The sequence below is a fragment of the Rhinopithecus bieti genome, unplaced genomic scaffold, assembly GCF_001698545.2.
Source record: "Rhinopithecus bieti isolate Rb0 unplaced genomic scaffold, ASM169854v2 scaffold_1467, whole genome shotgun sequence".
Lineage (NCBI taxonomy): Eukaryota > Metazoa > Chordata > Mammalia > Primates > Cercopithecidae > Rhinopithecus > Rhinopithecus bieti.
Genome location: NW_016803692.1, coordinates 3,395,164 through 3,423,030, shown reverse-complemented (window position 1 = coordinate 3,423,030; position 27,867 = coordinate 3,395,164). Strand labels below are relative to the sequence as shown.

General features: G+C 36.3%; 1 protein-coding gene across 1 annotated transcript in view; it reads right to left on the bottom strand.

Annotated features, from left to right (window-relative positions):
* COL24A1 (collagen type XXIV alpha 1 chain) overlaps nucleotides 1-27,867 on the bottom strand; it is a 411,426-nt gene that overhangs the window by 115,102 nt on the left and 268,457 nt on the right. Inside the window, 6 exon segments of the mRNA XM_017850789.1 lie at nucleotides 8,569-8,676; nucleotides 8,833-8,886; nucleotides 10,198-10,251; nucleotides 10,816-10,869; nucleotides 13,019-13,072; nucleotides 24,694-24,747. Coding sequence (XP_017706278.1) covers nucleotides 8,569-8,676; nucleotides 8,833-8,886; nucleotides 10,198-10,251; nucleotides 10,816-10,869; nucleotides 13,019-13,072; nucleotides 24,694-24,747 — 378 coding nt within the window.

The following is a 27,867-nucleotide window of genomic DNA, read 5'->3' as shown; positions in this document are numbered from 1 at the left end:
TCTCTCCCTTCCTCCCTCTCTCACTCCCTCTCTCCCTCCCTCCCTCCTTCCCTGCCCTTCTTTCCCTTTTCTCTCTATCTTTTCCTTCCTTCCTTCCTTCCTTCCTTCTTTCCCTCCCCCCCTCTTTTTTTCCTTTCCTTTCTTTCTTTCTTTCTTTCTTTCTTTCTTTCTTTCTTTCTTTCTCTCTCTCTCTCTCTCTCTCTCTCTCTCTCTCTCTCTCTCTCTTTCTTTCTTTCTTTCTTTCTTTTCTTTCTTTTCGACAGTCTTGCTCTGTCACTAGGCTGGAGTGCAGTGGCATGATCATGCCTCACTGCAGCCTTGACCTCCCAGCAATCTCAAGCAGATGCTCCCACCCCAGCCTCTAAAGTAGCTGGGACCACAGGTGTAAGCCACCATACCCAGCAAACTTTTAAATTTTTTTGGTAGAGATGGGGGTTTCTTTATGTTGCTCAGGGTGGTCTTGAACTCCAGGGCTCAAGTGATCCTCCCATCTCAGCCTCCCAAAGTGCCGGGTTTATAGGTATGAATCACTGCACTCAATCTTTATTTCCTTCACAGCACTTATCACTACCAGAATTATCACTCATGTTCAAATTGTCTTCCCACATTAGAATACAAATTCCTATAAATTTCATGACAGCATGAACCTTGTCTGTTTTGTTCACTGCTGTAACATTAACATTTATAACTGTGCCTGGCTTAATAAATATTTAATGAATCAATAAATGAGTGACAGAATGTATGCCCAAAGTTGAAAATAATTAGCCCTAATCAGACAGTAAGCTAGTCTATTACGTATTCACTTGTAAGAAAATAACATTTTAAAGAACATGCATTAAATGTCGAAAGTAAAACCAAGGTTTGTGAGTAAAAGGCAAAGTATAGTGAGAGATTTTAATAATACTTTTTAGCTTCTAGGGAACAGAACATATGAATCTATTAGGAAACTTTTGCACAGTAAACTTCTGCACATATGTAAAGAACCCATTATGTATGAGAAAAGGGGTTGCCTTTTTCTATATGGTATTTTCTTGTTATTATAATCAGAAAGAACCCCCTGGTTATTTGTTCAGTATTTTTCTCTTGAAGGATATGTTGTTGCTATATTTTTTTAGGAGGAAGTGTAAATTTCCACTGCTAGTAGGCTGGTTTATTTTAGTGCTTTTCCTGAAATGTGTAAATAATATTTTGCTCCAAAATGTTGGCTTTTAAAAGTTAACATTGCCCACTGCAACCCATTTGTGTATCCAGAGGTTTCCAGGGCATATAGGAAAAATAGCAACTTTTTTTTTTTACAATGTACATGCTAAAATGGATTTATTCAATAATTACAGAAAGAAGAATGCTATTTTTTTGGTGTGTGCCTACAGTCCCAGCTATTTGGGAGGCTGAGGCAGGAGAATTCCTTGGGCCCAGGAGTTTACGTCCAGCCTGGGCAACATAGGAAGACCCCATCTTTTTAAAAATGCTATTTTATACAATTTATATATGTCATTTATCTATGTCATGTTGATTGAGAATAGTCAGCTTGCTGTTGCTTACTAATAAAATAGAGGAACCAGTTGGGACTCCCTATTTTAGACTTTGCGAAAGTAGCTGTTTTGTCTCAGAAGTATCACATCAAATCTATTTTTTAAAACAGACTTATTGAGGAATAATTCACATTTACACATGTGGCAGTCACGATATGTATATATTCATACATGATATCCACATATTATGTATATGAATTATGTGCCCATTTAATGTGTACAATTCGACGATTTTTAGTATGTTCACATAGTTGAACAACCATCACCAAAATCAATTTTAGAACATTTTCCTCACTCCCCCCCAAAATCTCATTATCTTTTTTTTTTTTTTCCTGAGATGGAGTCTCACTCTGTCGCCCAGGCTGGAGTGCAGTGGCGCAATCTCAGCTCACTGCAAGCTCCGCCTCCCGGGTTCACGCCATTCTCCTGCCTCAGCCTCCCGAGTAGCTGGGACTACAGGCGCCTGCCACCTCGCCCGGCTAGTTTTTTGTATTTTTTAGTAGAGACGGGGTTTCACCGTGTTAGCCAGGATGGTCTCGATCTCCTGACCTCGTGATCCGCCCGTCTCGGCCTCCCAAAGTGCTGGGATTACAGGCTTGAGCCACCGCGCCTGGCCAAAAATCTCATTATCGTAAGAAGTCACTCCCCATTTCTTTCTAACCCCTGTAGCGCTAGGCAACTAGTAATCCACTTTCTGTATGTATACATTTGCCTATTTATGATATTTCCTATAAAAGTACAATATGTGGGCCGGGTGCAGTGGCTCACATCTGTAACCCCAGCTCTTTGGGAGGCAGAGAGATCGAGACCAACCTGGCTAACACGGTGAAACCCGGTCTCTACTAAAAATACAAAAAATTAGCCGGGCGTGGTGGCAGGTACCTGTAGTTCCAGCTACTCGGGAGGCTGAAGCAGGAGAATGTCGTGAACCCGGAAGGCGGAGCTTGCAGTGAGCCGAGATCATGCCACTGCACTCTGGCCTGGGTGACAGAGCAAGACTCCGTCTCAAAAAAAAAAAAAAAAAAAAGTACAATATGTGGTTTCTAGTGAATTGTTTCTTTCATTTAGCATAATGTTTTCAAGGTTCATCCATGTTGTACCATGTACTAGTACATCATTCTTTTTATTGTCAAACAATATTTCACATGTTATTTATTAATTCATCAAGTGATGCCCATTTGGGTTGTTTCTACTTTCTGGCTCTTATGAATCATGTGCTGTGAAAATTCATGTACAAGTTTTTGTTTAAACGCAATTCTCTTGGACATATATACCTAGAAGTGGAATTGCTGGGTCATATGTTAAGTCCATGTTTAACATTTTGCAGAACTGACAAAGTGGTTTACAAAGAAACTGCAGATTTTATATCTCATCAGCAATGTATAACGGTTCCAATTTCTCTATATCCTCATTAACACTAACCATCCTAGTAGGTATGAAGTGGTATCTCACTGTGGTTTTTATTTGCATTTTCCTGATATTTGTAATGATATTGAGCATCTTTTCATGTACTTATTAGCCATTTGTATATCTTCTTTGGATATTTGTCTATCCATTTTTCATTTATGCTATCTTATTATCATATTGTTAATATATTCTGGATATGAGTCCCTTATCATATATGATTTTCATATATTTTCTCCCATTATGTGGGTTGACATTTTACTTTCCTGATTGTGTCCTATGAACCAAAAAGCTTTTAATTTTAATGAAGTCCAATTTATCATGAAGACATACTCCTATGTTTTCTTCTAAGACTTTTACAGTTTTAGCTCTTACATTTAGGTCTATGACTCATTTTGAGTTCATTTTTTCTGTAGCATAAGGAAGAGTTCAACTTTATTCTTTTGCATGTGGTTATCCAGTTGTTCCAGCAACATTTGGTGAAAAGACCATTCTTTCTCTCATTGAATTGTCTTGGTGTATGATGTGCTTTTCTAAATGAAATTTATTTTGTTCTTTTCCTGTGATTTGTTTCATTTCTTGAGATAGCCAATAACACTAACCACACTTTGAATAAAACCCAGATTTCTTATGATAGCTTAAAAAGTCCCTCATGATCTACTTCCTACCTATTTCTTCAAGCTCATCTCAAACAACTTTTCACTATTTATTATGCTGCAGCTGTAATAGCTTCCTTTCAGTTTTCTCAAAATACTTAGCTCATTCTCACCTCTATATCTCGGCCCTTGCTGCTTCATCTGTCTTGAAGAATCTTCCCACAGTTCTTTGCATGATGGGTTCCTTTTTATTCTTCATGTCTCAATATAACTGTCCCCTATTCAGAGAAGCCTTCTCTCACTACCCTAGCTGAACTATGTTCTCTATCTTTAACTAGTTGACTTTTCTACCCATCATCAGTTATTCTCTTTCATTACTATGTTTATTTCCATTATTGCATTGCCACAGTCTGCAGTGATCTTTTAATCTGTCAGTCTTCTTCATTAGATTATAACATTTGAGGATCAGGAAACTTGGTAGTCTTGTTCCCCACTGTATCCCTCTGTATCCCTAATGTTTAGTAGAGTTCTTGGCTTACAGAAGGTACACAAAAACCTCACTGAATTCACAAATGAACAAAAATATTTTATAGAATCACAGTCTGTAAGGCTGAATAAAAGTTTAGAAAATCTAAGATCATGCATTTTTTAAAGCCTTAGAACCTTTACTTCCAAAGAAAATCTATGTTAAAAATCTATGTTAAAAAAACATACAAGGATCTTTCCTGACAGATACAGGAACAGAAAAAAATGGGGCCCTGCTAACTTAGTATCCCTCCTGACACAACCATCTTGGGAAGTTTTGTACAGCTCCAACCCCTTTGTTTTGTGTCATGTGTGAACATATAAATTAAAGAATGACTCACTCAACAATGTACAGCTCTTTAGTGGGAGATCAGGGACACAGTGGTCAGTGTAGGGCTTGCTATTTGTGTTGCTTTATGATGAAACTGCTCAGAATAAACAAGCCTAACACCAGAGTCACAGAAACCATTCCGATGATAAAGATTTAGATAATCATTTACTCCATAATGCCACTTAATGCCATTGACCCTAAATTCCCAACTGATTGTTTCCAAGGAAACTGTTAGAAACAAGAAACACATATATCTTATCGTTCTTTTCTAACTATTGATATTCTTCTCATCTTTATGACTTCACTTTTAAGATCTTATTTAAAAAACTTATTTGAGAAGGGCACTTTATTTCATTTTATCTTCCCTTAAGATATTCACCTCTACCTATTATCATACCACCTTAAACAGGTAGTAAAAACCACATTTCAATAAATCCAACCAAATTTTCTCCTAAACATATGAAACAGGACAATTTCATTTTAATACATCCAACTTCGGAGTTGATAGTTGCATGTCTGTTCAGATCTTAGATAACACAGTGGTAGATTTTTTAGCATAGATAACAGACCATAAGTCAGACAGATGTTTCTTTTCAGAAGCTTCCCAATTCTTTTCTCATGCAGAGTTATGCATTTAGGCAACTGAACATTTTAGCACAAGATTCAAGCATAAAATACACAATTTTTTTTTTTTTTTCTGTTTAAAGAAATCTAACTCCTGGATTTGGAATTCGTTACTGATGCTTCTCTTGCTTTATTTTTTCAATCCAGATCTCATTCCTCAATCTTCTAGGAAGTAAGGAGATCTTTTCTTTCCTTGAAAAAAAAAAAGTTTTATTTCTTTCTCTTACTCTCTTTCTTATTTATTTTGTAAGAATCCAAGGTAGCATCTTTGTGACACTGCCTAAGGAAGAATTTTAAAGTGCAAAACAAATCCGGCATTAGGCTGTCTGATTAAGCAATAGTTCCTTGGATCGCAAAATTCTTTTGAAAAAATATGCCATGGTATTTTTATTGAGTTTATAAGCTGAAAGCCATTTAAAATTCCAAGGAGAACAACAAAAAGAATAAAAAAACACACATGTGGTGTTACTATAAAAGGCACCAAAGATGTGTACTAGGCATGATTTTCCTGGGAAAATTATGAAGCAGATGAAATCTGTGTTTATCATTTTTCCATGACTTGTTTTGAGCACCTTTTCCATCTCTGCTCTACTCGTCACCAGCTGTCATACTGTATCATTCCTCTTTGGGATTCCTTGCTGTGTTATTCTATGGTATATGTTTAGACCTTCCCTTTTCTTAATTCTGTTTTTCCCCTCCCTACAAACACTTAGGATTCTGCTAGAGAACTATGCTAGTTGAGTTTTTAAAAATATATGCTAAAATATGAATAACTGTTGATGGTTTTTCAACCTAAAAACAAATTTGACAAGAATTATCAGGAAGATAATCACTTTCTTGGCATTTGTTACTTGGCTTCTCTGTGGGTACAGGCGTGATGCTAATGGAAGAGGGATGAGTCCTTTAACAAATATGAAAATTATTAAGAACTCTAGAAAGGAAAAATATGGGGCCAAAGCTGGTTAACCCATGGGTAAGCAAGGCTTAGAGACACAAATCCAGAAAATAAAGTAAGTTCTTTAATGGCTGGGTACAGTGGCTCATGCCTGTAATTCTAGCACTTTGGGAGGCCAAAGTGGGAGGATTTACTTGAGTTCAGGAATTTGAGACCAGCCTGGCCAACATGGTGAAACTCTGTTTCTTATAAAAATACAAAAATTAGGTGGGCATGGTGGTGGGTGCCTGTATTCCCAGCTACTCAGGAGGTTGAGGCAGGAGAATCGCTTGCACCCGGGAGGGAGAGGTTGCAGTGAGCCAAAATCGTGCCACTGCACTTCTGGGTGACAGAGTGAGACTCTGTCTAAAGGAAAATATTCTTTATTAATAATTTCTTTAGTGATTTCTTTATTCTTTAGTAAATAAATAAAGCAGTGCCATCTGCTATATTACCTTGTACAAATCTCTTAGCTTTTTCTAAGTTTTTTTCCCAGTTGTAAAATAGGGAATAATAACATCTATAGGTTATTGGGAAGATTCTATGACAGTATATAAGTGAAATTATATTGTTTAATGTTTGGACTAATAATGTTTAAGATAATTTTGGGGGCTGGGTGCGGTGGCTCACGCCTGTAATCCCAGCACTTTGGGAGGCCGAGGCTGGTGGATCAGTTGAGGTCAGGAGTTTGAGACCAGCCTGACCCACATGGTAAAACCCCATCTCTACTAAAAATACAAAAATTAGCCTGGCATGGTGGTGCGTGCCTGTAGTCCCAGCTAATCTGGAGGCAGAGGTAAGAGAATCTCTTGAACCCGGGAGGCGGAGGTTGCAGTGAGCCTAGATCGTGCCATTGCACTCCAACCTGGGTGACAGAGTGAGACTCCATCTCATAAAAAAATAATTTTTTGGGATTCCTAAGTACTTTGTATTTGCTGTAGTGGAACACCCATCACAGTTCTTCAGGACTGAGAGCAGGACAGAGAAGAAATGGGCACTTTATTACTATTGTAAAACTGAAGAGAAAAAAGTTGCCATTTGCCAGTGCTCAAAAATATCTGATACTTCTGGTTTATCTTCATTCTTCAAATGTTATTTTGAAATATGCTAATATTTGGGGGTAGATGTGTTATAATATTATTTTAATTGCTGCTAAAGGAATTATAGTCATTGATAAAAATGAATAGTAAGACAGCTAGCTTGTGTTTCATTTATGATATTTGTTGTTTTCTTCCAGATAGAGCTTTCCTCTTAGTCCTGCAAACCTAATTGAACTGATTGGGGCAGGGCCCATTCAATGATCTGCAGGTTAGAAACCAGAGGAAACGAGAAGGACAGAAAAAAAAGTTGAAAATTATAAACTCTGTAAACCATTACTTTGTCTTCCAGTCTGCCTGCATGATCAGTTTACTCATAATTAGTTCCTCAGTCTTTACTGAGCTCCCATGTGGAAATGCTGGAGCACAGAAGCACTGTGGTTTATGGGAAGGAGCAAAGACAGAGTATCTGGTTTTGAAGAGCTATGCTTTCTCTTGGGGAAGAGACCCACATGCTTAAATGTTGCAATCTTTAAAAGGCAGAATAAAACTGCCGGAGTACAGAAGAAAGAGAAACCATTTTCTGGTAGGGTCAAAAGGGATGACTCCAAGATAGGAGAATACCTCCGAAGGCATGAACATTTAGAGAAGTAAAGACAATAACTTTGAGGAGAACCCATGTTTAAAGATATGAGACAAGAAAAGGGAACAGTAAAATGAAACAATAGAATGACCAGATAGGCTGTATCTGGAAGACTACAATAAATATAAATTAAGCATTTAAGCAAAAAGGGTGCTATTCACTCTCTCTCTCTCTCTCTCTTTTTTTTTAGATGGAGTCTCACTGTGTCTCCCAGGCTGGAGTGCAGTGACATGATCTTGGCTCACTGTAACCTCAGCCTCCCGGGTTCAAGTGATTCTCCTGCCTCAGCCTCCCGAGTAGCTGGAATTACAAGTGTGCACCGTGGTGCCCATCTAATTTTTGTATTTTTAGTGGAGAAGGGGTTTCACCATGTTGACCAGGCTGGTCTATAACTCCTAACCTCAGGTGATCCACCCACTTTGCCTTCCCAAAGTGCTGGGATTGCAGGACTGACCATTATTCTTATTATTTGTTCACATCTTCCATTTGTCTTGAGGTGAGATAATTTGTTCAATATGATGTTTAGAACTTCCCTTGAAGTAATAACAAAATTTAGGATCAGATCTGATAGCTCATATTATGCTTGCAAAGAATTTCTTGTTTCATCCTGGAGTTGGGATATTACTCTACAACAATAATGTCAGTTATAGGAATATAGATCCAAAATATTTAATCAAACTAAGTTCAAGACAACATAAAACATTCCTTTATAAATGCTTTATGACGGAAGTTACATGGCTTATGGGAAAAGCATCTTTCCTCTGTGGATCTTAGGAGGGCTGATAATCAGTTCTGACTTGTCCTTCTCTCAAGCCACAGTTCCACATATACAATTACCCACTGGATATATAAGGAGGTCAGAGCGTGTGTAGGTGTGTGCATGTGTACACATACAGGCAGTGAATTCACTTAGTATTTGAAAGTGAACCCAGCAGTACTTACCGGAAGGCCCATTTGGCCTGATCTACCCAAGGGCCCTATAATTCCTGGTAAGCCCATGTCTCCTTTTTCTCCATCCTCTCCAGGAAGTCCCCTTCCTCCTGAAACTCCCTGTAATGCAATAAAAAAATTTTTTGTAAAGGAATATAGTGAAATAATTATGCCAACAAAAGCAGGTTTTGTTTGCCACACAAAATAATGGTGTCTAATATTTTAAAGATTTTACAAAGCATCTATTTTATATATAATGTTAAAAGTATAATTTACCTTTAACCCATCTTTTCCTTGGAGACCTTCTTCTCCAGGAGCTCCTGGTTCACCCTATTTTGTAGCAGAAACAGTATGATTGAATTTTTTTTGCTATATCATTTATCTTATTTTACTTTTAGCCCACAGCATATATGGAAAATAACAAATTTGTGTTCACTTATTTCTATTACTTTATTTCTAAAGAGGATTTGACAGTACAATGAGCATGATTTAATTTGCCTTGAATAGCTCTGAAGATGATTTCATGATTCAGAGTGTCATAAATTCAAATATAAGATGATCCCAGAATATTAGTAAATTCTAGATAATTAAAGTAATATAAATCCATTTGGTAGCTCTAGAATTTTATACAGCTAGACTTGTGTTTCTGAGTTCAAGAAATGTAAATACTGCATCTCATAAAATTATAGTGCTTTGCTATATTGAATTTACATGGGCTAATATAACTTGATTCAGTTATGACCACTCTACCAGATTTTTAGAGTTTCCATATTTTCTCCCTTTCAGTAGAGAGGTAAAGATTAAGGCTCTGGTACATTAATTACTTGTCTTTTAGATATGGAACTTGCAGAAATGTAGAGCCATACTTTATAAAGCTATTAAAGTAGGACTGGCTTTTTGATACTGAAATTATTTAAAAGTAAATTAAGTGCATCTTTATAGTTGTTCCATCTTTTCTATCACTGACATTTCTATTATCCTCACCTCCCATTCACCCCACTCCACACAAAAAAGGGAAAGTAAAAAGGAAGAAGCTAGATACAAAATATATCTCCCTACTTTGCCTTTTAGTGAACAAATGTCTCTTAAAATTATCTTGGGCACTATTATCTTAGGAAACAACTCCTTACCACAGCTCAGAATAAAGGCTGTCTATATTAGGATAACTTCTCAAAGCTATCTAACTGCAACAATTTGCAATTATGTCCTTGCATCTTGTTAACTTTGCATGATCATAGGTTTGGTTTTTTTAGAGCAAATTAAATCTATAAATTAGATTTCAATCTTTTATCTGTCTTGTTAGGTCATGAACTATTCTGAGAGATGATCACTGATATTTGTGAATTTCTTCTTAATGCTGACATTAGTGACAATCCCAGTGACTCCATGTTTTTGGTAAGGGTTCTACAAAGTATACCTGATTTTGAGAAAAGGACATATGAGGTTAAGACTCTAAATACTACTAAATTAGAATAGGGACAAGATTTGGCATGCAGCTTTTGAAATTATGAAATAAAACCAAACATTTTCTATAATGTACCGGAAAGGTTTATAATCCTATTTTTGAGTGTTTAGACTAATAAGTTTTGAGTCTCTGAAAGAAGCGGGTTAGTGTATTAAGAGTTTCCAGTGGGCACTCACCCGTAAACCTGGTTCCCCAGTTTCTCCAACACTTCCTGCAGGTCCAACATCTCCCTGAGGAAACAAAGGGAAAGATTAAACTCTTTTCTACTAAGACTGCATGGCTAATTACGGAAGGCGTGTCATAAGGCACAGTTCCCCAACGCCTGGGCCGTAGAGGGCACCTGTCCAAGACCTGTTAGGAACTGCGCCACACAACAGGAGGTGAACAGCTGGTGACACAGCATTACTGTCTGAGCTCCACCTCCTGTCTGATCAGTGGCAACATTAGATTCTCACAGAAGCATGAACTCTATTGTGAACCGTGCATTTGAGGGATCTGGGTTGCACAATCTTTATGAAAATCTAATGCCTGATGATCTAAGATGGGACAGTTTCATCCTGAAACCATCCCCTGCTCCGCTTCCATCTGTGGAAAAACTCTCTTCCATGAAACTGGTCCCTGGTGCCAGACAAATAGGTTGGGGACTGCTGTCATAAGGAATAGGAGTTCCAAATTTTTCTCTGGGGGCTTCCACCTTCTTTCAAATTGGCAAATGTAGGGGATTCAATGGTAGCAAGTGTAGGGGATTCAATGATGAAAGTTTAGAGACTCTCCATTATTTTTCAGAAGGTTACCTTTGCACCTGGTTCACCTTGCAGACCAGATTCTCCCTCAATGCCTGGAGGTCCCTACAAGAGAATAATTTGACACATTACAAAGGCAACAGCAATCTCATGAGAAGATGGTGGTAACACTGAACTCAAGGGTGAGATACCTGTGTCCAAAAGGGCATAATTGCTGTCCCTTTATCAACTTCATAGCATAAGAACAGATAATTTCTGACACCCTTTAATAGTTCAAATGTAAAGACAACTTCATCTAAAATTAGGACTTTCAAGATCCATTTCTTCTAATCCTCTCTGTCATCCTTTAAACTTCATCCAAAGGGATTTGTTCTTCCTTTCCCTTTCTGTAGTGCCTTCAGGAATTTACTTACTTAAAAAATTCATTTTTCTTTGTTGGTTTCATAAAAATATCATGCAAATAAGAGATAAATTTATTCACATTATAGAAGACACACAGACAGGCAGACAGACAGACACACACACACACACACACACACACACACAGCTTCTTTTCCAGCCTTCTTTCATGGTGGGTCCATTTTTGTTGGGAAGCTTTCAGTTTTCTTTACTTTGAGAACATACAAGTTCTTGCAACCTCTGGCTATTTCCAGGCCTAAAGTTCCTACTATTGCTGATGTTACAACTATTTTTGTCTCCAAGAGACATTTACCTTATTTGTGAGCATGCTATGTGTGCCCCTCCCTTCCCTTTAGGGAGGAGAAGAGTTTTATTGGGGACACAGGTGAACAGGTCTGCAGAAATTAAGTCATGTAAACCATTATTTACCATGTTAAGAAATTGGCATTTTATCCTAAAGGCCATGAGAACTCTTGAAACATTTAAAAGAAATGAATGATATAAGAAAGATAAACTGGGCCCAGTGCGGTGGCTCAAGCCTGTAATCCCAGCACTTTGGGAGGCCGAGACAGGCAGATCACGAGGTCAGGAGATCGAGACCATCCTGGCTAACACGGTGAAACCCCGTCTCTACCAAAAAAAACAAAACAAAACAAAACAAAAAACAAAAAAAAAAACAAAACAAAAAACTAGCCAGGCGAGGTGGCGGGCGTCTGTAGTCCCAGCTACTCCGGAGGCTGAGGCAGGAGAGTGGTGTGAACCCGGGAGGCAGAGCTTGCAGTGAGCCGAGATCGTGCCACTGCACTCCAGCCTGGGTGACAGAGCGAGACTCCGTCTCAAAAAAAAAAAAAAAAAAAAGAAAGTTAAACTGGTAACAAGTAGATGATGGAATTATAGGAGTTGGAGGAGACATGGCATGAGAGTGTAGGGGATAGTGCACTGGCAATAGGGATAAAGAGGAAAGGGTAGATTTAAGAAGAATGGGCAGGAGGAGGTCTATTCAAAAGGAAATGGTCACTGATTAGAGAGGATTAGGTAGAAGAAGGAGTCTAGGATGACTCTCTGTTTTGGGTTATTGGGTATAAGGGGTATCTTTCATTGAGATGGGAATTAAACAGAGGAAGAACAGTGGGAAAGTAATAGATTTGGTTTAGATATTTTGAATTGTAGATGTCTGTGGGATATCTAGGGGGATGTTTAAAAAGATAACAGGAAATCAATAATTGAATCTGAGGAGAGAGGTATAAAACACAGCTACCAAGTTGAGATCTATCAGAGTAAAATTGGTAATTAAAGTCACTGTAATAATATGATCACTAAGCCAAGGAAGTAAAAGGGCAACTTCATGTCAAGACTCAGAAAGGCTAATGAGAAGGTGAAGTGGCAAATCAAGAGAGAGCAGTTTCACAGCAGCCAAAGGGGGAAAGAATTGGCTTGATTTATTTAGTACTAAAGTTACAAACAATGGAAATAAAATAATTGGATATTTATAACAAATTTGGCTTGTAATTCCAAAATATATCGTAAATTAGGTAATGTCTCAGTATTCTCCTATACAGGGCATATAATATCTTAGAATGAAAGGTTTTCAAGTCAACTTTAAATCAGTGAAGGGAAAGCTCTATCTACTTTTTGTTCTGTCATCTCAATGAGGTAATTATTAGAGGAGAACTTCATATGTATAAAATTAGACATATAATAATCATCTCTACTTTTAATGGAATTTTAGGCTTTTTTCTAAATATGAAACAATCCTATGGAAGTATTCCTCATAATATATATCTAATTATTTTTACCTTAGAGTCTTACAAAAAGTAGAATATTTATGAACAAGAATGAGCCACAAAAAATTTACCTCAATGCCCATTTCTCCAGGAGGTCCAACATCACCTTGCAGTCCTCGCAGGCCCTATATTAAAATAAAATGTAAGATATGAGAATAAAAGTTTACTCTGGGTCAGTAAATGTATGCATCTGGATATGGGTTTTATAATAGAATACATATTTACATAATACATAATTATGTAAATACATAATACATTTATCAACATATTACTTTACTCTGTATAGACAAAATTATATCTTTAGTTGATTCATGTGTGTGTGTGTGTGCATGTGTTTTTGTTTCTTTTTTTTTCTGAGACTGAATTTCACTCTTGTTGCCCAGCTGGAGTGCAGTGGCGCAGTCTCCACTCACTGCAACCTCCGCCTCCCAGGGTCAAGCAATTCTCCTGCTTCAGCCTCCCAAGTAGCTGGGATTACAGGCAACCGTCACCACGTTTGGCTAATTTTCATATTTGTAGTAGAGATGGGGTTTCACTATGTTGGCCAGGCTGGTCACGAACTCCTGACTTCAGGTGATCCACCTGCCTCAGCCTCCCAAAGTGCTGGGATTATAGGCGTGAGCCACCGCGCCCAGCCTCACGTGTGTTTTTAAAATAAATTTACTAAGCTATGCTTGTATTACAAAGAAAAGAGTGGCATTCATTCTTTTATTCTCTAATTCACTCATTCATTCAATATTAAGCACCTCATAAGTATCATATATTGTGCTAAGCATTTTGACAAGGTATCTTATTTAATATATGTAATAGTCATTCATCTACTCAAAATTCCTAGCAAATATGTGACAAAGAAATTTGCATCTTAAAGATGTAAATATATGATCTTTTTTTTACTGACTGTGTAGTTTTACCCCTCAAGAATGTTATACAGTTGGAATCATACAGCATGTAACCTTTTCATACTGACTTCTTTAACTTAGTAGTACGCATTTAAGTTTCCTTTGTAAATTTTTGTGGCTTGATAGCTCACTTATTTTTAATGCTGAATAATATTCCATTGTATGGGTATATCACAGTTTGTTTTATCCATTTATTCATTGGACATCGTTTTAGTTAACTCAGGATTCTATAACAAAATAGTATACATTAATAGCTTATAAACCACAGAAATTTATTTCCCACAGTTCTGGAGGCTGGAAAGTCCAAGATAAAGGTGCTGGCAGATTCAGTGTCTGGTGAAGGCCCACTTTCTGCTTCATAGATGGTGCCTTCTAGTTGTGTCCTCACATGTTAGAAGGGGCAAGCTAGCTCTTGCATGCCTCTTTTATAAAGGCACTAATCCCAATAATGAGGGCACAGCAGCCCAAAGATCCTGCCCTATAATACCATTACCTTGGGGATTGGGATTTCAACATATGAATTTTGGGGAAACATGGTCCAATTATAGCAGACATATTGATTCATACTGGTTGCTTCAAATTTTTTGCACCTATAAATAAAGCTGCTATAAACATTCTTGTACAGGTTTTTGTGTGGACATAAGTTTTCAATTCATTTGGGTAAACACTAAGGAGCATGATCACCGGATCATATAGTAAGAGTACGCCTACCTTTGTAAAAATCTGTCTTCCAAAGTGGCTGGACCATTTTGCATTCCCACTAGCAATGAATGAGAGCTCCTGTTGTTCCACATCCTTGCCAACCTTTGGCATCATCAAAATTTTAGATTTTAGCCATTCTAACAGGTGTATAGAGGTATGTCATTATTGTTTTAATTTGCAATTCTCTAATGACATATGATGTTGAGCATATTTTTACATGCTTCTATACTATTTCTATATCTTCTTTGGTGTGGTGTCTGTTCAGATCTTTTGCCAACATTTTAACTGGTTTTTAAAGAAAATTGTTGACTTTTAAATGTTTTTTCTATATTTTAGATACAAGTCAGATTTATCAGATATATATTTTGAAAATATTTTCTCCCAGTCTGTGGACTGTCTCTTCATTCTCTTAGCGGTGTTTTTTCAAGGTAGATTTAAAAAGATGTTAATGAAGTCCAACTTACCAATTTTTTTCTTTCATGGGCTGCACTTTTGGGGATGTAGATAAAAACTCATCAACAAACCTCAGGTCACATCGATTTTCTTCTATGTTTATATTTTAGGAGTTTTATGGTTTTGTTTTTTACATGTAAGTCTATGATTCATTTTGAGGGTGTGTGTGTGTGTGTGTGTGTGTGTGTGTATGTGAGGTATAAGATCTGCATCTAGATTCATGTTTTGCATGTGAGTATCTATTTGTTCCAGCATAATTTGTTGAAAAGACTATCCATTGTATTGTCTTTGCTCCTTTGTCACAGATCACCTGACTTTATTTGTGACTATATACTGTGTATATTGTGTAGAACAAAGAGTATATCTGTGTTCTATTTCTGGGCTCACCATTCTGTTCCAATGAACTACAGTTGAAATTTAAACCAACATAAGGGTTACAGTGCCAATCTCCTGCACAGTTAAAAATCTGAGTACAACTTTCAACTCCCCAAAAATGTAACCACTTATAGCCTACTACTGACTGGATGACTTGCTAATAACATAAGCAGGTGTTTAACAGATATTTTATATATGTATTATACATATACACATATTTTATATGTATATTATATACTGTAGTTTTAAAGTAAGCTAGAATAAAGAATACTGTATTCTTAAGTGGAAGTAGAGCATCATCAAGATCTTCATCCTCATTGTCTCCATGCTAAGTAGGCTGAGGAGGTGGAAGAAGAGGAGGGGTTGTTCTTGCTGTCTCAGGGGTAGCAGAGGTGGAAGAAAATCCACAAATAAGAGGACCTTTGCAGTTCAAACCCATGTTGTTCAAGGGTCAACTGTACTTGTGTGTTCTTTTGCCAATATTACACTGTCTTGATTACTGTAGTTTTACAGTAAATCTTGAAGTTAGTGTCAGTTCTCCAACTTTGTTTTTCAATATTGTATTGGCTATTCTGGGTCTTTTGCCTTTCCATAGAAACTTTAGAATCTGTTAATATCTACATTGCAACTTGCTTGGATTTTGATTAGAACTGCATTGAATTGATAGATCAATTTGTGAAGAACTAATATCTTAACAATATTGAGTCTTTCTACCTATGACCATGAAATATCCTTCCATTTAATTTCTTTGATCAAAGTTTTCCTCATACAGATCTTACATATATTTTGTTAGATTTATACCTATTTCTTTCTTTTTTGTTGCTAATGTAAATGATATTGTGTTTTTCATATTAAATTTCAATTACTCATTGCTGGTAATATAGAAAAGCAATTGAGTTTTGTATATTAATTTATAACCTGTTATGCTACAATCTCATTATAACTGCTTATTAGTTTAGGGAGTTTAAAAAATAAGTTCTTGAAGATTTTTTACACAGACAGCCATGCCATCTACAAAGGAAGACAGTTTTATTTCTTCTTTCCCAAATTGTATGCTTTTTATTTTCTTTTCTTATTGCACTAGCTAGGACTTCCAGGACAATGCTGAATAGGAGTTAAAATTTAACAAAGGAGGAACATGTTTTCCTTATTCCCTTGCTCTTAAAAGTATCTAGTTTTCTCACCAGTAAGTATAATGTTGGCTATAAGATTTTTTAAAAAATATGTTTTTCAAAAAGCTGAGGAAGTGCCCCTTTATTTCAAGTTTGAGAGTTTTTTTTTTTTTTTTTTTTTTTATCATGAATGGTTGTTGGGTTTTGTCAAAAGATTTTTCTGCATCTTTTCATATCATATTTTCTTATTTAGCCTGTTGAGGTGGTGGATTACATTAACTGACATTCCACTGTTAAACCAGCCTTGTATACCTGGAAAAAATTACACTTGGTTATGATGCAAATTCTGTTTATACATTGTTTCATTCAATTTGCTAATATTTTGTTGAGGATTTTACATCTATGGTCATGAATGATATTGGTCTATAGTTTTCTTTTCTTGTGATGTGTTTGTCTGTTTTTTTATTAGGGTAATGCTCATGTAATGGCCTCACGTATGTGGCCTCACATAATTAGGAAATATTCTGTTGTTTCTATTTTCTGGAACAGCTTGCACATAACTGGTATCATTTGTTCTTTAAATGTTTAGTTGAATTCACCAATGAGATAACCTGAGACCTTTCTGTTTGAGAGGGTTAGTGATTGATTCTATTTCTTCATCAATACAGGTTGATGAAGATATTGATGGAAATCAAATCAAATCAAGTCAAATCAAACCTATTCAGGTTATCCTTTTCTGTTTATATGAATTTTGGTAAAATATGTCTTTTAAGGAATTGGTCTATTTCATTTAAGTTATCAAATTTGTGGAAATATTGGGAGGCCAAGGCAGGCCAATCACAAGGTCAGAAGTTTGAGATCAGCCTGACCAACCTGGTGAAACCCCATTTCTACTACAAATATAAAAAAAACGTTAGCCAGGCATGGTGGCACGCACCTGTAATCCCAGCTACTCAGGAGGCTGAGGCAGGAGAATCACTTGAACCCGGGAGGCGGAGGTTGCAGTGAGCTGAGATCACACCACTAGCCTGGGTGACAGAGCAAGACTCCGTCTCAAAAAAGAAAAAAAAAAATTATGAAAATAGAATTGCTCATAATATCCATTTATTATCATTTTAATGCTAATGAAATCAGTAGTGATGGCCTCTCTTTCACTTCTGATATTAGTAATTTGTATTTTCTCTTTTTTTCCCCCTTGGTTAGCCTGGCCTGAGGTTGATTAATTTTGGTTGCACTGATGTTCTCTATTGTTTTCCTGTTTTCAATTTCACTGATTTCTGCTGATTTTCATTACTTATTTTCTTCTGCTTACTTTGTATTTAATTTGCTTTTCTTTTATAGTTTCCTAGGATGGAAGCTTAGATTACTAATCTTAAGTATTTCTTCTTTCCTTGTATTTTGATTCAGTGCTATAAATTTCCCTCTAGGCACTGCATCTCAAGAATTTTGACAAACTATATTTTCATTTAGTTCAAAATATTTTTAAATTATTCCTGAAACTCCTTTTTTGACCAATAAGTTATTAAAAGTGTATTATTTAATCTCCAAATATTTTGGAAATCTCCAGTCATTTTCTGTTACTGTAGTCTGAGAGCAAACGTTGTATGATGTCTAGTCTTTTAAATTTGTTAAGGTGTTTTATGGCCCAGAATTTGGTCTCTCTTGGTGAGTGTTCTATGTCAGTTTGTGAAGAGTGTGTATTCTACTGTTGTTGGATAACATATATTTTATAAATGTAAATTAGATCTACTTGACTTACGGTACTCTCTGTTGATTAATTTTCTGCCTGCTGGGTCTCTCAATTACTGATAGAGGGGTGTTATTGTCTCCAACTATAATAATAGAGTCACCTATTTTTCCTTGAAAATTATCTCAGCATTTGCTTCATGTATTTTGATGCTCCGTTGTCAGGTGAATTAAGTATTGTTATGCCATCTTGGAGAAATGACCCTGCTATCATTGTGCCGTGTCTCTCTTTACCCTGATAATTTTTCTTGTTCTGAAGACTGCTTTCTCTGACATACAAACATTTCCAGCTTTCCTTTGATGAACATTAGCACGGTATACTTTCCTTCATATTTCAAACGGATTTCCTGAAGACAACATACAATTGGGTCTTGCTTTCATATTCACTTTGGCAATCTCTTAAGTGGTATACTTAGACCATTGACATTTAAGTGACTATGGTATCATTGAGCTAGTATATACCATAGTTGTTAGTTTTCATGTGTTGTCTTTGTTCTTTATTGCTTCTTCTTTGGTCTTCTTCTTCTTTTTTATTTTTTTGGCTTCTCATTTTATTTTTTATTTTTATGTTTATTTCATTATTGAGATGGAGTCTCACTCTGTCACCCAGGCTGGAGTGTAGTGGCATGATCTTGGCACACTGCAAACTCTGCCTCCTGGGTTCAAGTGATTCTCCCACTTCAGCCTCCTGAGTAGCTGGGACTACAGGCGCGTCCCACCATGTCCAGCTAATTTTTGCATTGTTTTGGTAGAGACGGGGTTTTACCATGTTGTCCAGGTTTGTCTCAAACTCCTGACCACAAGCAATCTACCTGCTTTGGCATCCTAAAGTGCTAGGATTAAAGGCATGAGCCACCGTGCCCACTCTGGCCTCTCATTTTAATTAAGCATTTTATATGATTTCATTTTCTTTCCTGGGTTAGCATACAAATTATACTACTTTTAAAACTTTTTAAAGTGGACACTCTAGAGTTTGCAATACACACTTGCAATTAACCTAAGTCCATTTTCTTTCTTTTTAAAAAGACCCTACAGCACTTGGTATTCCTAGGCCATCTCCAATCCCAGTAATAGACCAGTCCTGACCCTGTTTAGTATCCAAGATCAGATGAGATTAAGAACATTCAGGGTGCTATGGCCATTGATCTAGTCCATTTTCATATAACAGTATACCACTTCATGAGTAGTGCCAGTACTTTATAACAATTCCTCCCTCTTGTTCCTTATAACATTTGACTTATCCATGAGATATAATACCAAATACTGTTGCTATTATTATTTTGTACAAATTGTCTGTTAGATCAATTAAGAATTATAAAAATATTTTATTTTACCTTCATTTATTCCTTCTCCAACACTCTTCTTTCCTAGATGAGTTTCTTACCTATGTCACTTTTCTTCTCTCTGAAGAACTTCTTTTAACATTACTTGCTGGTCTGCTAGTGACAAATTCCTTAAATTTTTGTTTGAGAAATACTTTATTTCTCTTTTACTTTGAAATTCCCAGTTTCATAATTCCAAAATGTCTGCTATCCCTGAGTCTGTTTCTGCTTATTTGTCTCTGTAGACTGTTTCTGCCTTTTATCTTGCCTTATAAGTGTTTTTGAAAGCCAGACATGATATAAATGTAAATGAAACCAAGGTGAATAGGCCTTTAATGTGATATTTTATATTATCTGGCTGTGGGGTAGGCTGTGTTTACTGGTTGTTGTAGCTAGGTGTGTTTCAAAATGGTTACTATCCCTCTCCCTCTGCTGGAAGCAGGAGGGAATTCTCTGTTTGAAAGTGAGAACCTGTTAGGGCTCTGGAAGGACGTAAAACTCAGGAAAACGTAGGGGCCTCCCAAAGACTGGGCAGTCTCTGAGTCTTTTTTAACACTCAAGCTGGTCTACACTGAGTCTCCAGTAATTTGCTAATTATAGTTTAAAGTGTCCCCACTGTCCAGATGTGGGCTATGTATTTGCCTGTCTGTCTCTCCATTTTGGGGGCAGTAGTTTGTCTTGTGACCTTAATCCTCTGACAGATCTAAGAAGAGTTGTTGACTTTCAGTGTGTCCATCTTTTTTCTTGTTTTGAGGTTGGGAGTGATGACTTCCAAATTCCTTACATTTCAGACCAGAAAACACATTAATTAATTAATTAGTTAATTTAGAGGCAGAGTCTTGTTCTGTCACCCAGGCTAGAGTGCAGTGGCACGATCTAGGCTCACTGCACCCTCCGCCTCGCAGGTTCAAGTAATTCTCCTACCTCAGCTTCCTGAGTAGCTGGGATTTCTGGCACCCACCACCACGCCTGGCTGATTTTTTTTTTTTTTTTTTTTTAAGTAGAAACGGGGTTTTACCATGTTGGCCAGGCTGGTCTCAAACTCCTGACCTCAAGTGATCCACTTGCTTTGGCCTCCCAAAGTGGTGGGTTTACAGGTGTGAGCCACTGTGCCCAACCCAGAAAACACTTTACTATTGTCAACCTAAATAACAAAGAGAAAGAGGCTCTCTAAAAGAAATAAGGTATTTATTTTGGAATAGAGCATTGTAGTGGGAATATGCATGCCGTAGTAAGCTATGTACATATTCAGGGAGATAAAGAAAGGGAATAGTTTGTAAAGGAAAAATGAGGATTATATAATTGTTTTGAAATGATTGTCCTTGGCTGTAAATATCAACAACAATGGTGACACCAGTCCAAGGCTGGACAGGCCGTTGCTGGGCAGATGTCTTTTCAGAAGTATTTTTTGTATATGGATGCAAATGTTCTTTGGGCAAGGTTGTGATTTTTGCAATTTTTTGTGATAGTTTGTGTTATCAGGCATCTAAGAATGAGAACTCTGTATTTATGGCCTTCACCTCTATTTGTCAGATTTTTCTTTTATTTTCTTAACATCAGTGACTCCATTTTGATTCTGACAACTTTCACACTATGATTTTTAAATCTTTTTTGGGGGGGAGACTGGATTCAGCTAGAAGCCAAATTGTGCTCCACACACAATATTTTTTTTTTTTTTTTTTGAGATAGAGTCGTACTCTGTCACCCAGGTTGGAGTGCAGTGGTGTGATCTTGGCTCACTGGAGCCTTTGCCTCCTGGGTTAAAGCAATTCTGCCTCAGGCTCTCAAGTAGCTGGGACTACAGGTGTGTACCACCACGTCTGGCTAATCTTTTGTATTTTTAGTAGAGGTGGGGTTTCACTATATTGGCCAGGCTGGTCTTGAACTCCTGACCTCAAGTGATCCATCCACCTCGACCTCCCAAAGTGCTGGGATTACAGGCATGAGCCACTGTGCTTTGCCCCCAATCAATGATTTTTAAAGAATCAAAAATGGCTGGCCGGATGCAGTGGCTCACACCTGTAATGCCAACACTTTGGGAGGCAGTGGTGGGTGGTCACGAGGTCAGGAGATCAATACTATCCTGGCTAACACGGTGAAATCCCATCTCTACTAAAAATACGAAAAATTAGTGGGACGTGGTGGCATGCACCTGTAGTCCCAGCTACTCAGAAGGCTGAGGCAACAGAATCAATGGAACCTGGGAGGCAGAGGTTGCAGTGAGCCAAGATTGCACCATTGCACTCTAGCCTGGGTGACAGCGAGACTCTGTCTAAAAAGAAAAAAAATAAAAATAAAAATAAAAGGTTGCTAAATTTTAGATTACTTGTTTTTGTATTTTTCATTATATCTGTGATATATTAATAGATTTCTTAATAACAACTAACTTTTCCTTGATTGTAATTCTTCCTTTTACTTCACTGAGGTGGATAATTCTTTATATACACGGTTAAATTTTACTTAATTTTTTGTTCAGATTTTTACAATTATATTTGTAAGTGAAATTCATCTGGTACTTTATTTTGGCTGCTCTCTTTGTCTGACTGAGATGCTGACATAGGGTACTCTTATCTTTTGTTTCCAAGACTGTTGCCACTCTAATGAGGAACTGAATGAAGTTTTATTATACACTTTTAGTTAACTTGAGAATTCTATTAACTATTTTTTGAGATAAGTGAAAATGACTTCTGGTATCTAAGAAAAAGTAGCTAGGAAAGAATATTTTAAAATTTACAAGGGATATTATAAAGCAAGCTTATGAAGAGTTTAAATTTTAGAGTATAGCATTCCCCTGGTTCCCTCTTTAAAGGCAGTTTTCAATAATTAAGAGATATTAACTATATTTATTTAGGTCAGGAGTTTTTTTTTCAACTTGTCTTCTGAAACGGAAGAATAAATGAACAAAATGATAAAAGAGAGAATGAACAAATGTCACCATTCTCCTCTTATTGAGGGCGATTGTGCAGGTTGTACACTACATAAACCAAGGCACATTATTTGTTACAAGGTTTGCGTTGATTAGACATTTTCTTTCTGTACATATGTGATTAAAATCTACATCGGGGTCAGCAAATTTCTTTTTTTTCAAGGGCAAGACAGTAAGTATTTTAGGCTTGTGGGTCCTGTGGTCTCTGTCAAAACTTTTAAACTTTGCTGTCATAGTATGAAAGCAGCCATACATATATAAGGGAATCGTCGTGGCTGTGTCTCAATAAAATTTGATATACAGAAGCATAACTGGACTGAGGGCTGTGGTTTACCTATCCTACTTTATGCCTACATACTTCTAAGGGAATTTATTATTATCATGAAGATGTTAAGATGGGTTACGGTTATAGCTGAAACTCCTAACTTACATATCTGATTTTCCTCTAGTAATACTCTTTCAGTTTCTTGTGCAGTTTCAACCTTTTCTGCCAGCGTTTTGTAAATGTTGTAGCTCTTTAAGCCTCAGCCTTAGATCTTTTTCTTTTCTCACTTCTATACTCTTTCTATAGGCAATGAATCCAATATTTTTAAACTTCAGTGCATTCCTCTACTCTGAATCCAACTGCCAACTTCATGTTTCTCAAAGACACCTCAAATTCAACAGTTAAACTGAATTTATAATCTTCCATTCTCAAACCTACTTTTCTGTGGTTTTTTTTTTCTGTTTCAGTGAATATTATCATCAACTCTTTAATACAATAAGCCAGAAATTTAAGAATTATACTTCACATACGGAGTCTTTATTACCTATTGATTTTATCCCCTTTTGAATCATCTGTCCACTTCATTTCTCTGCTCATAAAAAAAGGTGCTGCCGATTTTTATCTGTATTATTGCAACAGCCAGCCATTCTTGGCTCCTTCCATTTTGTGATTTGACTGATATTTACAAAATAGATATCAGATAATAAACTAAATAATCTAATAATAAAGCTAGTCCCAGACCTTTAATAACATACTTTGTTCTAAGGATAAAAATTAAAAATGTTGGCAATAGCTCTCATAAAGCTATGTGTGTTTTGCCACCTGCCTCCTTTCTAACCCCATCTGGCACTTACTTATATATACCAGACATTATACCAGGAAAGGGGATTACAAAGATAAAATAAATGGTCTCTGATTTCAAGCAGGTTACAGACTTTTTGGGGGATACACTTAAGTAAATAATGTTAAAGAGAGTTGCATTATTTTAGGTCAGATAAACATCAGAATTGAAATGACAGGTTAAGATATACATAATAGGGAGAAAACCAAGAAGGATTTAGCTTAAAAAATCAGCAACATATCTAAAATTCTTTATTTGGAAAGAACTATATATACTGTCAAATCTTTCCTTATTGTTTTGAGAGCTTATATCATAGGTTAAATATATAAATGAGGAAAACGTTATGATAAGAATAGCTCTTTGACTTAGAATTTTCCATTTGCTACTAACTAAATGAATCATACAAAAGCCACTTGTAAATCTTTGTGTCAACTGATGATAAAATCAATGCAGTTGTTTGAAAGACTATATTGTATTGTACATCTTAGAAGCACATTGTAGCACATTACATCTGACACCATTAACCAGAAGAATGACTTCATTGGCAAAAAAGAATAAATTGTAAGAAAGAAGGTGTGACAGGTCTTTCCTTTTCACAACTTACCTTCCACGGAAACTCGGAAACAGTTTCATAACGATTTCATAAGTTTTTGTAATGATGTAAATTTTTGTACTGCTGATGTAACTGCATTTCTGTCATGTTTGCACATTTTGGCCCATCAGAATGTTTGGCTTCTCTCTATATGGTCTTCTAATTATAGAAATTGCCTCATAAATGTGATTGTGTGTGTGTGGCAATGTAATATAAGAACAGCAAGCCATTCAGAAACAGAATTTCTGAGATTCAGTAAAACAGAGTTTTCTTTGTTGAAAACAGAAATATGCTCAGATTTAACAGCTCCAGAAAAACAGCACCATATTTGACTATATGAAACCAGAAAGGCACTATAAACTATTATTTTTTATTCTATGTGATTTGTCTGTGGTGTCTATGATAAATGCTGCTTTCTAAAACATACCAGTCACAGCACAGCAGAGCAATAATGGAAACATAAATGTACATTATGAGAAAAACACAATTAGAAAAGTATAAACATAAACTTACTGGCTCTCCTGGAAGTCCTCTGTCACCTGTACTTCCAGGCAATCCCTGTAAACCCTGGACAAATAAAGGCAATACTTGTAGGAAAAGTGTTGTGTGAAGACGTTTTAGACAGTTTCCTTACCTTAGCTTCCCTATGGATCCTTCCACCCAACTTTTCTGTCTACTGCTATATATATATATATATATTGCTTTTGTGGTAAATTTACTATTTTAACCATTTTTAAATGTAGTTATGTGGCATTGTGTACATTCACATTGCTGTGTAACCGTCACCAGAACTTTTTCGTCTTCCCAAACTGAAACTCTGTACCCATTAAAAACTAACTCCCCATCACCCCTTTTTTCTATTCCCTGGCAACCACCATTCTATTTTCTGTCTCTATGAATTCGAATATCCTAAGTACCTCATATCAGTGAGATCACACAATATCTGCCTTTCTGTGACTGGCTTATTTTACCTAGCATAATGTCTTCAAGATTCATCCCTGTTGTAGCATGCGTGAAAATGTTCTGCTTTTTAAGGTTGGGTCCACTGTATGCATATCCCACATTTTGTTTATCTATTTGTCTATCAAAGAACATGGATTACTTTCAACTTTTGGCTATTGTGAATAATGTGGCCCTGAATATGGGTATACAAGTATCTGTATGAGTCCCTTTTTTCAATTATTTGGGTCTCTACCTAGAAGTGGAACTGATAGATCATATGGCTAATTCTCTGTTTAACTTCTTGACAAACCACCAAACTGTTTTCCACAGCAGTCCCCCTATTTTATATTTGTACCAGTAATGAACAAGGGTTCCAATTCCTCCACATCCTTGGCCATACATATTTTCTTTTTTTTTATGACAGCATTATAATGTTTGTGAAATAGTATCCCATGGTGGTTTGATTTTCATTTCCCTAATGACGAGTGATGTTGAGCATCTTTTCATGTGCTTACTGGCCATTTGTATACCTTCTCTGGAGAAATGCCTGTTCAAGTCCTTTCCTCATTTTTCCATCAGGTTGTTTTTTTATTCTTGAGTTGTAGGAGTTCTTTGTATCTACTCCCATTTTTTATTTAATCCTCTTTATTTAATCCTCACTCCTATACTGTGACAAATAATTATCCAAAATTATTTTAAATCTGAATTTCTTTACAGTTTTAATATTCATATAAAGTTTCCTTTTTCAAAAAATAATAATGTCCTTGCAATGTGTTAATAAGTATGACTTACGTCTTTAAACTCTGGCAAGGCACAGGAGACTTGGAACCTAGATAACCGTAAATAACCATACTGAACCTGTAACTTCCTTTTTCCCCCATCTTTACACTCTTTGTAGTACCATAAAAGAGTGTTTCAGATATGAAGTAGATAGAACACTAAACCAAATTCTGAGTCTTCTCTGACTCAGTCAAAGATTTATTGAGCATTTACTGTGTGCGAGGCACTGATGACCACTGACAACACATAACATGTTGACCCATTTGTAAGTTGCGTCTTCTTTTTTTGCTTTATTTTATTTATTGATTGATTTTTTTGAGATGGAGTCTCACTCTGTTGCCCATGCTGGAGTGCAGTGGCAAGATCTCGGCTCACTGCAAGTTCCCCATCCCGGGCTCATGCCATTCTCCTGCCTCAGCCTCCCGAGTAGCTGGGACTACAGGCGCCCACCACCACGCCTGGCTAATTTTTTTATTTTGTATTTTTAGTAGAGATGGGGTTTCACCATGTTAGCCAGGATGATTTCGATCTCCTGACCTCGTGATCCACCCGCCTTGGCCTCCCAAAGTGCTGGGATTACAGGCGTGAGCCACTGTGCCCAGCCATAAGTTGCATCTTCTACATTACTGACCTTGGGAAAGTTGATAACTATACAGCTAATCACAAATACCATTTTACCTTAAAAAACTAAAAGGTATAAAAATATGACATTAAATTAGAAGTAAAGATATTCAAAGTTCTTAGCAACACACTGTCTTCTAAGTTATAATCTGTAATGCTATGTTCAGTTTTTCTGGCTAGGGAAAGGGAACTATGTAAAATTATGGACTCCCATCTAGTTGAGGCTCTGTTTCAGTCATGTAAATGATATGGTGCCTATTTACTCCAGGCTCCTTAATTAAGAGATAGGATCATTATAAGGAATCTCTCTGTGCCTAGTAGACCAACTGAAATATACAGAAAACTTCAGAACTTTAAATAATATCTGCCCAATTTTCTTTGTAAAGTATGTATAGACATAATATTGAGCTTATCATGTACTTTTAATGCTGTTGATACTGCATAAAAGCTCTTTTGCAAAGCCATGAAATAATTTAAGTGGACTCTGTTTTTATTGGGGAAAAAGCGGAAAAGCACAAGCTGGAATAAAATAAAAATTATCTTTAAGGTTTTTTAGAACTCCCTTCTCCATTACTTCAACCCAGTAACTGTGATAATGATGACCACGAGGATAACAATGGTTATTTTGGTTGTTATTTATTAGAGCCTGTGCCAGGAACATAATAAATAACATTTGTTATACATTTGTTATAACTATAAAAAGATTTCCTATATCAAAGATGGGGAAACTGAAGCCCAGAGAAGTTAAGTAATTTGTACAAAGTCAAGACTGCTAGTAAGTGGCAAAGCCAATATATGACTTCCAATATGATTGATTCCAATAAAATATAATGATACATTATATGCAAGGGAATAATGATATATATATAACTGTGGACTACTTATCAGAAATACCAACGGCCAAAAGAAAATGGTAAGTTATCCTTACAGAGCTGAATAAAAACAAAAAAATCCCCAAAAAAACTCTGTCGACCTAAAATCTGATATCCGGTGAAACTGTACTTCAAAAGTAAAGGAGAAATAAAGACATTTCATAAACAAAAACTAAGAGAAATATGTACTAGCAGACTTTACTACAAGAAATATAAAGGATGTTCTATAGGTTACAGGGAAATGACACCATTTGGAAACACAAATCTTCAGAAAGGAATGAACAGCATCAGAAAAGGCAAATATGTGGGTAAATGATAAACATTATTTCCCCATTAAACATCTCTAAGGTATGTATTTCATTTACATTATGAAAACATTATATTTATATTAAAGCAAAAATTATAACTTTGCAAATGTGTAGTTTAAAATATATGTAGATATAATACATAAAACTTTTAATGCTATAATTAT